Consider the following 12,029-nt stretch of genomic DNA (forward strand, 5'->3'; position numbering starts at 1 on the left):
TAGTGGAGGTCCGTTAACTCAGTTGGAAGGCTGGCTAGTTTGCACGCAGAGCAATGCCGGCAGTATGGGTTCAATTTTTACATCAGCCAAGATATGGAGGTGCTGGTATTGGACTAGGGTGGACAAATGTTACCATGAGAAGCTCTCATTCTCAACCTCTCTCCCGGCCTGACCCTCAGCTTAAACGGCACCAGTACTCTCTCCCTCTCTAATGAGAGATCGGATCAATGACCCTATAGGGCAATCACCACCTAAGGATCAATTACATTTACCTTACTGTACTTAATGATCTGTTCACACGTTTCAACTAACCCTTCAAATTATAGAACCTCTCAAGCATTCTGCATGAGATACCTAAGATTTGAATTGCTCATGAACACCTCGGTTAAAAGAAAACTGGTATTTGACAATACCATAAGGGTCTTAGCACACCAAAGCACACTATTACCGTCACCACACTGAGCTACAAAACAAGATACTACAAATGTCTGAAAATGGAAATAAAATATAGCGAATGCTGCCAAGACTCAGTGGCCTGACCCTCAGAACTGAGGAAAGGTCATCGACCTGAGACGTTAGTTCTGTTTCTCTCTCCACACATGTTGCCAGACCTGCTGATATTTACAATCTCTTAGTGTGCTCACGACAGGTCGCTGATGTCTGTATGCCGTATCGCATCTGGTTAATCAGTGAAATCAATTTTAATACCAAGTTACAGAGGATGCAAAGGTTCCTCCCCGATAAAGGAAAAGTAATGTTCTAAATTGTGTTGATAGCATTGTCACAGCTGAGTATAGCGGCGGGAAAGGTCTCGTCAAGCCGCTATCCCAGCAGCAGACTATCAGTGAAATCTGAACTCCTGCAAATCATTCGCTACCCGACATTGGCGGAAAGATTGGCCGAAGAATCTAGCTCTAAATTAATCGCGTGGCTAACCGTTATTTTAAAACAGAATTAAATTTGAGAAACACAGAGATTGTCTGGACGTCTTGCCGAATGAGGTGGTTTGCTGTTTAGTGCATTTGAGAAAAGCTAACTTTTGATATACGTTTTAATCATCGCAACGTCTATTTCTAACTCTGGGACAGGAGTCAGCATCCGAAGAATTAGGGTCTGGGTCACCTCGCAGTAAAGAGGTGCTACCGTCTCGCTGCCGGTTTCATTACATCCAAACAACATGGTGAAGTATCTCACATACAACGCCGGCATTACAAGTGAGTGCGGTGACTGGCTGGGGCTTATAACCCCTCCCAGTTAAAGACACGACATCTATCCTGAGAAGACCACGTCGTTTCATTGACGTGTACTTGTTTACTGAAAACCTGCAACGTGGAGGAAGAAATAGGGGAGAGTTGATAACTTAAAAGTTCTTTAGATTACAAATGTTTATTAGAATGGAAGTATGCATCTCCCGTAATATTTAAAGCCATTTGTTCCCATTTTCCAATCTCTATCCAGAGCTCGGTCATCTTCATTATGAACCTTAATTGATATGTATGATAGAGAGAGAGAGGGAGACTTTATTTCAAACGAGTCAATCACATATCATTCCCCTGAATTACATTAAGATGGAATATTAATAAGTAAAAGTGTATACGATATTGTGTGTGACACATGCTTGAAGATATCAATGGGTTTGATTAGATAAGTATATGCCTTTTCCTTGTGTGCTCCTGGATTTAGGCGAATCGACTGATCGCCTTTCTTGAATCCAGTTTAATTAAAGTAGTTATGATTAAGGTTGGGTTATAGGGACAATTTTGTGAGCATTTTGGATGAATCCATTGTTGTGTCCCGTTTAATTAAAGTAGTTATGATTAAGGTTGGGTTAAAGGGACAATTTTGTGAGCAATTTGGATGAATCCATCCCCTTTCCTCTCGTGAGCGGTTCCTCCGTTTACTGGAAATCGAAAGCAAAGGCATGTGTTCCACACTTTGTGTAGACAGGGCCTTTTCTCCTCTGACGTGCAAAAGTTAAGAAGATTGGCAAGACTACTTTCAGTTTATCTCTTACATCTTCTTATCTACTCCTGCCCCAAGATTCCAAATTCTGCCCTGAAATTGTGGATTGTGGGTGAAATGAATTCGTACGGCTTTTCACACAAAACTTGACGTTATATATTTTGTGTATAAGAATCGTTCTAGGTCGTCATCTTTGTAACTGATGGGTGTTTTGGTTTCTTGCATTGACCGAAATTTTTCCTTACCCTGAAGAAAAAGTAAATGACCTCGTGAGGCAGCACAGTGGCACAGTGGTTAGCACTACTATCTTACAACACCAGGGTCTCAGGTTCAATTCCAAACTCGGCAACTGTCTGTGTGGAGTGTTCTAGTTTCCTCCCACAATCACAAAGATGTGTAGCTCAGGTGAATTGGCCATGCTGAATTGCCCATAGTGTTAGGGAAATGGGTCTGGATGGGTTACTCTTCGGAGGCTCTGTTTGAGCTGAAGGGCCTGTTTCCACACTGTAGGTAATCTAATCTCTTCATTCAGATGGGGCCCAGTCTCACGCACCAACCATTTCCTCTCGTTCATACCGTTTTGAGTTCGGAACATTGGACGTGAATCGGAACGAATATCATCATTTTCGCGTTTAGTTGTCCATTTTCGCTCATGTAACTCAAAGAGCTAAGCAAACACGTTTAACACTTCATCCCAGTGGTGTGTTTTGAATAGCAGAGACGCTGTCGAGAAAATACATTCCAATATTTCAGCTATTAGGAGGCAAATCCTGCTGGTATTACCGAAGGAGCATGTGGGGAAGCGTTCAGAATTCAATCTTCAAAACAAAGTGCCGCCCTATTAAAAATGCTAATACTTCCCACTTGGCGGTCCGACCAGCCCATCATGTGTTTGGCCTCTGCACAGTGATAGCATGTTTTGAAGTAGTCAGCAAGTACCAATAACAACATGCAAAATGCGTAAAGGCTGGAGAGAAAAGGGGGTGGGGGGTGGGTTAGGAGGGGGGCGTGGGGAGCAGGGGCCAGTGAAGCGAAGCCCACTGCTCTCTCAGTGGATGTGACTTTGAGATGACATTGACGCTTTGTAGATGAGAGTGACAGCAGGCTGGGCGCCGCACGCTACGTTGTCGCTGGAGGGAGCAGAGAGAGTTGCGCGGGAGCCGCATCCCTCCTTGCTCCCTGCCCCTCCGCTTCCCTCCGCTCGGCGAAGCTAAAGCGGAACACTCGCAGCAGCACACACTCACAGCAACACACTGTTGGGCAGAGAATGCTCTGAGCTTGGAGGAGGTGTGGGGGGGAGGGGGCTCGCAAAACTGGGGGGGAGAAAAAGCCAGCGGCAACGACAAAGACTTGGTCCTCGACAGGAGTAAGGGACAAACAACTTGGAGCAGTAAACACGGGCTCAGCCCGCGCTGTGCAACAGTAAGTGAACCTTACAACACCCCCAGATATTTATCGATGTGAAAAAGAGAAACAGGGGGTTGGCGGTGAGGGGATGGGGGGAGGGGGGGGGGAGTAACCGTTAGCTAGATATGACAATTAAGCTAAATTGAATTGAGTTGAGCTAACTTGAAATGCAACAAAAATCGCACTTGTTTGAAAAAATCCGTGCCACATTGTGCTGCTGTGTCGTGATACCGATGGATTCCGTAAGAAAACTTTGAATGTGTCAGAATGTGCCGGACTCTGTGGGAATTTCTAAGGCGTTTTCATCTCCAGAAAATCCAGCGGCGGCTGGGATGGGCTTGGGGGGTTGGGGGGTGGGGGGGGGGGGGGGGGGGGGTGGTGGTTGCTGGCGATCTTTTCCATGGATCAATTCAAAGCGACAAGGGGATATTTTTGACCCATATCAGGAATAGGCAGATTGACAGGTGAAATGTCAAGAGTTCGAGGCTCCCCAAGTCCATGCAGCTGTACCTGGGCTCTGCGTAAATGTGACCACGATCACTTTGTGACAATGTCCAGGAGACGATCACAAGGATTAAGGAAGCGACAGGTCAATTGCGAGGAGCTTACACAGGGCTCGGAGCGAAGGAGCACTGTGGAATGTGTAGCTGGCAGTGAGGGACAGACTTGTGGGCGTGTGGAGGCGACACACGGGGTGGTGTCAGTTTCACGTTATCTTTAATATACAGCCCTGGATGGGGAACGGTGTTGAAGTGAGATGCCATTAAGCTAGAGGTGGGGTTGTGCAGTGGTATCGATTTCAGAGAAACTCTTAACATGACGTGATATGCCCCAGTTCCAGCAAAACCAGAGTGGAAAAACACGCGCCCGTGGCTGTTTCTATCGTGACCTTGTGTTTCCTGATCTCGTTGCAGCCTCTCTTGGTTCTGGCTTAGTCTGGCCGCTCGCTTCCACCGAGTCCGAGCCGTCTCTCTCTTCCCCCTGCCTCCAGGCTCCTCTCGGATCGGAGTTGATTTGTTTTCTCTCCCTGAGCTGGTCTGACAGAACCGCGAAGCTGCTTTCCACGTGGTCCGGTGCTGAAAATTTCCGACCGACTCCCCGACGCTCGGCGCCCAAGTTGAAAGGGATGACGACCGACGGCTCGAAGACGCCGGACGGGCAGATTTCCACCGAGCTCCATGAGGCGCCCACCTCGAACGACAAGCCGAAGACTCTGGTGGTGAAGGTGCAGAAGACCAGAACAATCCCGGAGAGGGAGAAATGGGGAGGAAAGTTTGACTTCCTGCTCTCCTGCATTGGATATGCCATCGGTCTGGGAAACGTGTGGAGGTTTCCTTATCTTTGTGGGAAAAACGGCGGAGGTAAAGAAAATATACTCACTTCATTATACGCCTTCTCAATAAACCGATACTTCATCGCTCCTGGATTTGAGTTATAGGAAAGAAAGTTAATTTTGCCTCAAATATCAACTGTCTCAAAAGCTTTATGACCCATAGAATATTGTCAGATCCGCATTATTTTTAATATGTAGAATTTGAATAGTCAATTTCAAGTATATATATATATATAAAAAAACATAATCCAATACAATCGTTTTAGATCGGAAAAAAAGAGTTACACATATTGTAACGGGGCAATTTGTGTACTCATTGGTATGGCCAACCCTTTTACTTTCCGTGTAACCTTTCATTGTCTGAAGCATGTAGATCTAGCCATATCTTTATTTGAAAGGTCGCCTATTTTCTATCAGTATCTAAAATCCCGTTCACTGTCCTTCAAAGGAGCCTTTCTCATCCCTTACTTCCTGACCCTGATCTTTGCGGGGATGCCAATCTTCCTCCTGGAATGCTCGTTGGGCCAATACACGTCTGTCGGTGGACTGGGCATCTGGAGACTAGCGCCAATGTTCAAAGGTACGGTCTGCAAGCGCGGGGTGAGCACTTGGTGAGTGTGTAAAACAACAGAACACAGCGCTGCCTTTGAGAGCTACACGCCATCGCTGTTTCCGAGCTGTGTTCTCCAGGTAGCAGTATTGCAACCTCAGTTGAAATAATTTCTCTCAGAAGGGCGGCGGTAGTAATGCTTCCAACCACTCTGTTGGGTTTAGTTATTTTATAAAGCTTGGGCACCAATGTTCATTTCCCAGTGACACATTCCAATCGTTAAAACCACTATAGTTTAACTGTGTTTCCAAGTTGAAAAAAAAAGGTCAGCCACAATCACTTAGGATTTCCCAGAAGCTATTCCCGATGATAATAATAACACGGTGAACAGGTACTTCATACTGCTAGCCCTTGTCCTGCCCCGGCCCGGCCGCCTTTCTTAATAGGCTTCTCCACACTATGGTACAACCTGTTGGCTGAGATGTGCTCTGTTTAACATGTCGGATTTCGCCATATCTCTTGTGCTTTCAGGTGTTGGTCTGGCCGCTGCAGTGCTCTCTTTTTGGCTCAACATCTACTACGTCGTCATCATTGCTTGGGCCATATATTACTTGTATAATTCATTCACATCAGTAAGTCGTTTCTGTTTATTGGCGAGTTCAATTCTCTTGGTTGTTATCTTGTCCTTCACGGACATAAAGTCCCTCGGCAATCAAACACCGCGAATTCAGTTTAAAATCAACCTGCTCGAATATGGTATGAAATATGTCGGTGGGTCTTGAAGCTGGAGCCTTTGGAGTCAGGGTTAGTGATACTATCACTGCCCCATAAGACAGTGCTAAAGGATAGAATACAGCCACTGACAGCTGAGGGGGTGGGGGAGGTGGGTTGGAATGAACCAGAAAGTAAAGGTTACAAACAACAAAGAATCGTTAGTCACCATGCCAGATTCAAGTGGCTGGTTGCTGAGAAACCAGCATGATGGTCAGCACTGCTGCCTCATACCACCAGGGTCCCACGTTAGATTCCAGCCTCGGGCGACTACCTGAGTGGAGTTGGTACACAGTCCAAAGATGTGCAGGCCAGGTGAATTGGCCATGCTAAGTTGCCCATAGTGTTAGGTGCATTAGTCAGAGGGAAATGGGTCTTGGTGGGTTACTCTTCGGAGGGTCGTTGTGGAATTGTTGGGCCGAAGGGCCTTTTCCCTGCACTGTAGGTAACCTATTTGCACTGTGTTTTATTCTAACCAGGAACTTCCTTGGCAAAGCTGTGGGAACGCCTGGAACACAGAGAGCTGTTTCTCAAACTACAGCATGACCAATACCACCAACCTCACCAGCCCCATTGTGGAATTCTGGGAGTAAGATAGCCTTTCACGTGTTTGGATTGTTTTTTTTGGCCTTAATATTGCTATTTAAGCTTAACTGTTACAGAAATAGTCGGTCAGGAATAAAACATGCTATTGAGAAACGCGTAACTATATTCACAGACGAAACATGCACCAGTTAACAGAAGGACTGGACCAGCCTGGACAAATCAGACCTCCTCTTGCAATAACTCTGGCCATCGCTTGGGTCCTAGTGTATTTTTGCATTTGGAAAGGCGTCAGCTGGACAGGAAAGGTAAAGTGATCCCTTACTGAAAGAAATTGGTTCTCCAGCGTCGTTAGTGAGCCCTGCGGCATTAAACTAACTGCGACCAGATGGCGTTAGCTCCTCAGCTGAGACACGAAATCATTTACCCTAAATGCTTCCTCCACGCCTTTGGCTGACCACTTGGAGCCTGCAGAGAGCGGGCCAGATACAGATATTGTCAATCAACCCGCTCGAACGCGTTATCACACTTCCCAGGAGCAAGCGGGACTCCTGACCCAGAGATAGGGACAGTACCACTGTAGCACACACGTTGGGTGTCCAAGGCGGCTATGCGGCCCATCGAGCCAGTGTAGATATTTTATTAAAAGACGTCGACGGACAACAGTGGTCTCCCTATTGCTCTGAAAGCTCCATGGACTTTATCAAAGGTAGCCATCTCTCTGAGGCGGGTATAAACCAAATTTCAGGTGTATCCAAAAGTGGCAGTGTAAGGCTTTCGAACCCCCAAACATTCCAAGCATCCTCGATCACACCGTATGGAGATCCCCGATCCCCACTCATCGCCACCGTTAGTTTTAATGGATGCAATATGTATATCTTATGCAGAACTCGAATTTTTCTCTTCCTCCTAAACCTAAGCGCTGCTCTCCCAATGGCATCACAGAAAGAGTCCTGCTTAAATGAACAGGGAAATAAGTAATAAAGACTTCACGACAACATTTGAAGCAATTGTACGCGTATCAGAGCCCCCAGAACAAACACAGGGACAGCTAGTGTGTGCGCTTCTGTGACATATTTTGCACGAATCTTAGGACTAACCCTTTACAAAACAGTAATAGAAGGATGTGTGAATCAAATCCTGGTGTAGATGAAGTGTGTTAAAAGAAACATAAACTTTTACATAATCCTGAAGACTGGTGTCTTTCCACAGGTAGTTTATTTTTCAGCGATATATCCCTATGTTATGCTGCTTATTTTGTTTTTCCGCGGAGTGACGCTGCCTGGAGCTCGAGAAGGAATCTTGTTTTATATAACCCCCGATTTCAGCCGCCTTTCAGACTCAGAGGTACGTCAACGCCTATCTTTATGCTCGTGGTTCTTATTAAGAGAGAAGTGAAAGTACTATAGTTATCACTTACTGCCTGGAACATCTCTCTCTCTCAGGTTTGGTTGGATGCAGCCACACAGATATTTTTCTCTTATGGCCTGGGTCTTGGTTCTTTGGTGGCTCTTGGAAGCTACAACACCTTCCACAACAATGTTTACAGGTAATGCTGCCCCAATCCTCTTATCGTTACAGATTGCACATGTACAGGCATAATTTTTCATACAGTAAACCGGTGTGGACCGAGTCACGCCACAAAGAAGGAGACCATTCGGCCCAGTGTGCCAGCAACAGCCCTTTAAATCAGCCTCCCATTAGAACTTGTCACTTTTTACTTTCCCCATTTTCCTGAAATACTTGCTTTCCTTTTAAAAATATTAATTGCGTGTTAGCGACCAAAGAGCTTCTACCTGCCCCTCCAGCTCTAATCGCATGACTTTTTTTGCTCTTGTAAACATGTGATATTTGGATGAATGTTACTGTTTGTACTTGCTCCTCCCCACCTCACCAGAACCTTCCGCAGGAGGGGTGCCTCTCCCCATGACCCTACATTTTACCACAATATCTGCTGAACCACATCTTCCTTGGGGAATGGCCCATAAATTGTTGCCCAGATTGCTTCAATGTTGTACAGCGCAGAAGGATAGAACGTTATAGCACTGAAGGAAATCCTTCACCCATTGTGTGCGCGCCAATACAAAAATCACTATTCAGTCTCCCTCACCTTCCAGCGCCCGTCCAGTCCCCTACACTTAAGGGTTAGAGCACTTTCACATTTTTTTAATATATAGTTATGAGGCTTTCTGCTTATCCTCATTTGAAAGAGTGATAACGTTCCCCTCTAAACCTCTTCCCTTTTATCTAAATCAATGATCTCTTATTTCTGCATTTCTGAACCAAAGGAACTAGGGCCTTCCCCTTCGCTGAAAGAGACCTTGGAGTGCATGTTCATAGTTCCCTGAAAGTGGAGTCACAGGTAGACAGGGTAGAGAAGAAAGCATTTGATCTGCTTGCCTTTATTGGTCAATGCATTGAGTATATGAGTTGGGAGGTCATGCTGCGGCTGTACAGGACGTTGGTGAGGCCATGTTTGGAATCTTGTGTTCAGTTCTGGTCTCCCTGCTGTAGGAAAGATGATGTAAAACTTGAAAGGTTTCAGAAAAAAAAATAGAAGGATGCTGCCAGGGTTAGAGGACTTGAGTTTGGGCAGTGGCTGATCAGGCTGGAGCTGATTTTTCTGGAGGATGGAAGGCTGAGGGGTGACCTCATAGAGGTTTATAAAATCACAACAGGCATGGATAGGACAAATTAGCCAACGTCTTTTCCCCAGGGTAGGGGAGTCCAAAACTAGAGGGCACAGGTTTAAGTGAGAAGGGAAAGGCTTAAAACGGACCTAAGGAGCAACTCTGTTTGCAGAAGGTATGTATGGAATGAGCTGCCAGAGGGAGTGATGGAGGTGGGGACAATTGGAACATTTAAAAGGCATCTGGGTTGGTATATGAATAGGAAGGGTTCAGAGGGATATGTGCCAAGTGCTGGAAAATGAGACTAGATTTGCGTAGGATATCTGGTCCGCATGGGCGAGTTGGACCAAAAGGTCTATTTCCGTGCTGTACATCTCTATGACTCTAAACCGCTCATGATTTCACACAGTTCAGTTTGATCTTCCTTCAGCTCCCGCTTCCAACGAAAAAGCTCCTATCCCGTCCAATTTCTTCTCCTAGTGAAAACTCTGCAGCTCAGGAAACATTCTGGTAAATATCCTGGATGGCCTCTGAGGTGGAATTTAGGTCAACAAAGTTAAATCCAGTGGAAGTTAAGTCCCGATGTTTTGCTTGCCCCATTAATACAGGACTGCCTCACTTCATTACAGCTAGTTAGATTATGCTGAGCAGATGCTTTCAGAAATTTAAATCTTTTAACATCAGTGTTCAATGCGTATCCATCGCTGGTTTACAACGGTGTAGTATGTTTTTGCGACGGTAACTCGTAATAATGTTTACTTCAAACTGACCTCAGTCACTTGGAGGTGGATTTGGCCTCTGCATTATTGGGAGCGGTATGTACCTACGCCTTACTCTCCCCAATCTACTTAATTGAATGGGATGGAGACCCATTAGAAAACAGCTTGAAATTTGAAATTATAAGATAATTTTTTTATTTCTAACTACCTCACAATTAAGAAAATACCAAGAGCTAACTCCCGCACAGGAGACAGCTTTCATAGAGTCCCCACAGTGTGGAAACAGACCCTTCGGCCCAACAGGTCCACACCGACCCTCCGAAAAGTAGCCCACTAGACCCATTCCCCCTACCCTATATTTACCTTACCTACACATCCCTAAACGCAATGGGCAATTTAGCATGGCCAATTCACCTAACCTGCACATCTTTGGACCGTGGGAGGAAACCGGAGCACCCGGAGGAAACCCACACAGACCCGGGTCCTTGGACACAGTGAGGCAGCAGTGCTAACCTCTGAGCCACCGTGTCACTCCAGCTGACTTGCTTCCCAGCCTTTATTAATGCCATGACCAATTATTTGGATCCACACAGGGACCCTAGATGCTAAGACCCTTTCTAACCCAGTTGTGATATAGTCTCCTGCTGTATGATATGGCTTCATCTGATCTGACATATCAGTTTGGCGAGTCACAAGCGGGAGCTCAACTTCCACTATAGCATGGCATCTCTCCATTCATGTCCATTAGTGGTTTCTAGTCGTTACAACCTTTAGGGACAAAATCAATGTTTCTTTTTCTCCTTCCCTTATTTCAGGGACGCGATTGTGGTCTGCTGCATAAATTCCACCACCAGTATGTTTGCTGGGTTTGTTATTTTCTCCATCGTGGGCTTTATGGCACATGTGACAAAGAAGTCTATCGCGGACGTGGCTGCTTCAGGTATGTTACAGCGTCTTTACGCTGTTTCACAGGTTAACCCAACCTCCAGTGCATACATTTAGACACACTTTGACTTTCTTGGAGCAATAAAGACGCGGGTAATGTCCTCGGCGTCAATCCATGAATATTTGTCGTTGTAGACAAGACGCTATGATTTATTTGCCTATTACTCCCCTCCAAAAGCGGTTTCGGATGACCTGGCTTTTGAAATCCGGTGATAAAATGATATGCTTCTGATGTTGGAATAGTATTGCCCGCCTGTATTCAACATTCTTCCATCCCTCATCTTATAAATACTCAAAGAATAGGACAAGTCTCGGTTTATGCAGATGTGAACTAGCCCAAAGGGATCAAATCCACTCTGAAAGAGTTTCATCGTCATTGGGCCACGGAAGAGGATAGAGTTTCTGAGCTAATATTGCTCACGCAGAAGACAATTTGCTGGAGGCCATTTTCACAAAATATTGGTGAAGTGATTTGGCCTTTTAGTCAATCAGGAAAAACTGGAGGTGATCTAACTGCCTGCGTCTCAGAACACGTACTCCTCAACCTTCATCAGCACGGAGTGTACCGCACTGATAATCCGGGACACTAATCCTTATCCAAGTGTGGGCTCAAAGACTTGGAAGTCTCCAGTGATATTCAGAAGGCAAAACCTAACTTGTACAACCTTTATCGCCAATCCCGATGTGAGGTCCAACTTTAAAAATAGAGGCCATGGTGTCGCAGTGAATGAAGTCGCTATACCGAAACGCAACACCAATCTAACACAGAGCAGTACAAATTCCAAATGCGTTATTCCTACACAATTCTTCATGTCAAACAGCATGCGGAGATTCAACACTGACAGGTACCTCAGAGGAGCAACAAGCAGCATTCATGCTGTCATGTAAATGAGACTAAACCTAAAAATACCACTTGGCAGATTTTTAAAATAAGTTGGATGAAGGACAACACTCCCTTAATGACCAAGCAAGAAGATCAAGCGAAAAAAACAAGAGGTGCAATTGAAATTTTCAGATATTATGTTTTATTCCTATGCTCCTGGAAGGATTTAAAGGTCTCCGGCTGCAAATCTGAAACGAATAGTTTTTCAGTTATTGCTATTATTTCAACTAGGTCACCAATATGTATTAAATCTGTCAGGGTGAATGTGTGCTTAGTACATGTAACT

The 12,029-nt window shown here is 45.3% G+C and overlaps 1 protein-coding gene across 1 annotated transcript in view; it reads left to right on the top strand.

Annotated features, from left to right (window-relative positions):
* The first annotated feature begins 3,032 nt into the window (after window positions 1-3,032).
* The window catches only part of slc6a1b (solute carrier family 6 member 1b), a 37,660-nt gene continuing 28,663 nt past the window's right edge, over window positions 3,033-12,029 (top strand). The window contains exons 1-9 of the mRNA XM_072582166.1: window positions 3,033-3,384; window positions 4,284-4,730; window positions 5,151-5,282; window positions 5,784-5,884; window positions 6,503-6,612; window positions 6,742-6,874; window positions 7,779-7,913; window positions 8,012-8,115; window positions 10,731-10,855. Of these exons, the coding sequence (XP_072438267.1) occupies window positions 4,496-4,730; window positions 5,151-5,282; window positions 5,784-5,884; window positions 6,503-6,612; window positions 6,742-6,874; window positions 7,779-7,913; window positions 8,012-8,115; window positions 10,731-10,855 (1,075 nt within the window). The 5' untranslated portion in view covers window positions 3,033-3,384; window positions 4,284-4,495. The remainder of the gene's footprint in view (window positions 3,385-4,283; window positions 4,731-5,150; window positions 5,283-5,783; window positions 5,885-6,502; window positions 6,613-6,741; window positions 6,875-7,778; window positions 7,914-8,011; window positions 8,116-10,730; window positions 10,856-12,029) is intronic.

This window comes from Chiloscyllium punctatum, chromosome 12 (assembly GCF_047496795.1).
Source record: "Chiloscyllium punctatum isolate Juve2018m chromosome 12, sChiPun1.3, whole genome shotgun sequence".
In the NCBI taxonomy this organism is placed as follows: Eukaryota; Metazoa; Chordata; class Chondrichthyes; order Orectolobiformes; family Hemiscylliidae; genus Chiloscyllium; species Chiloscyllium punctatum.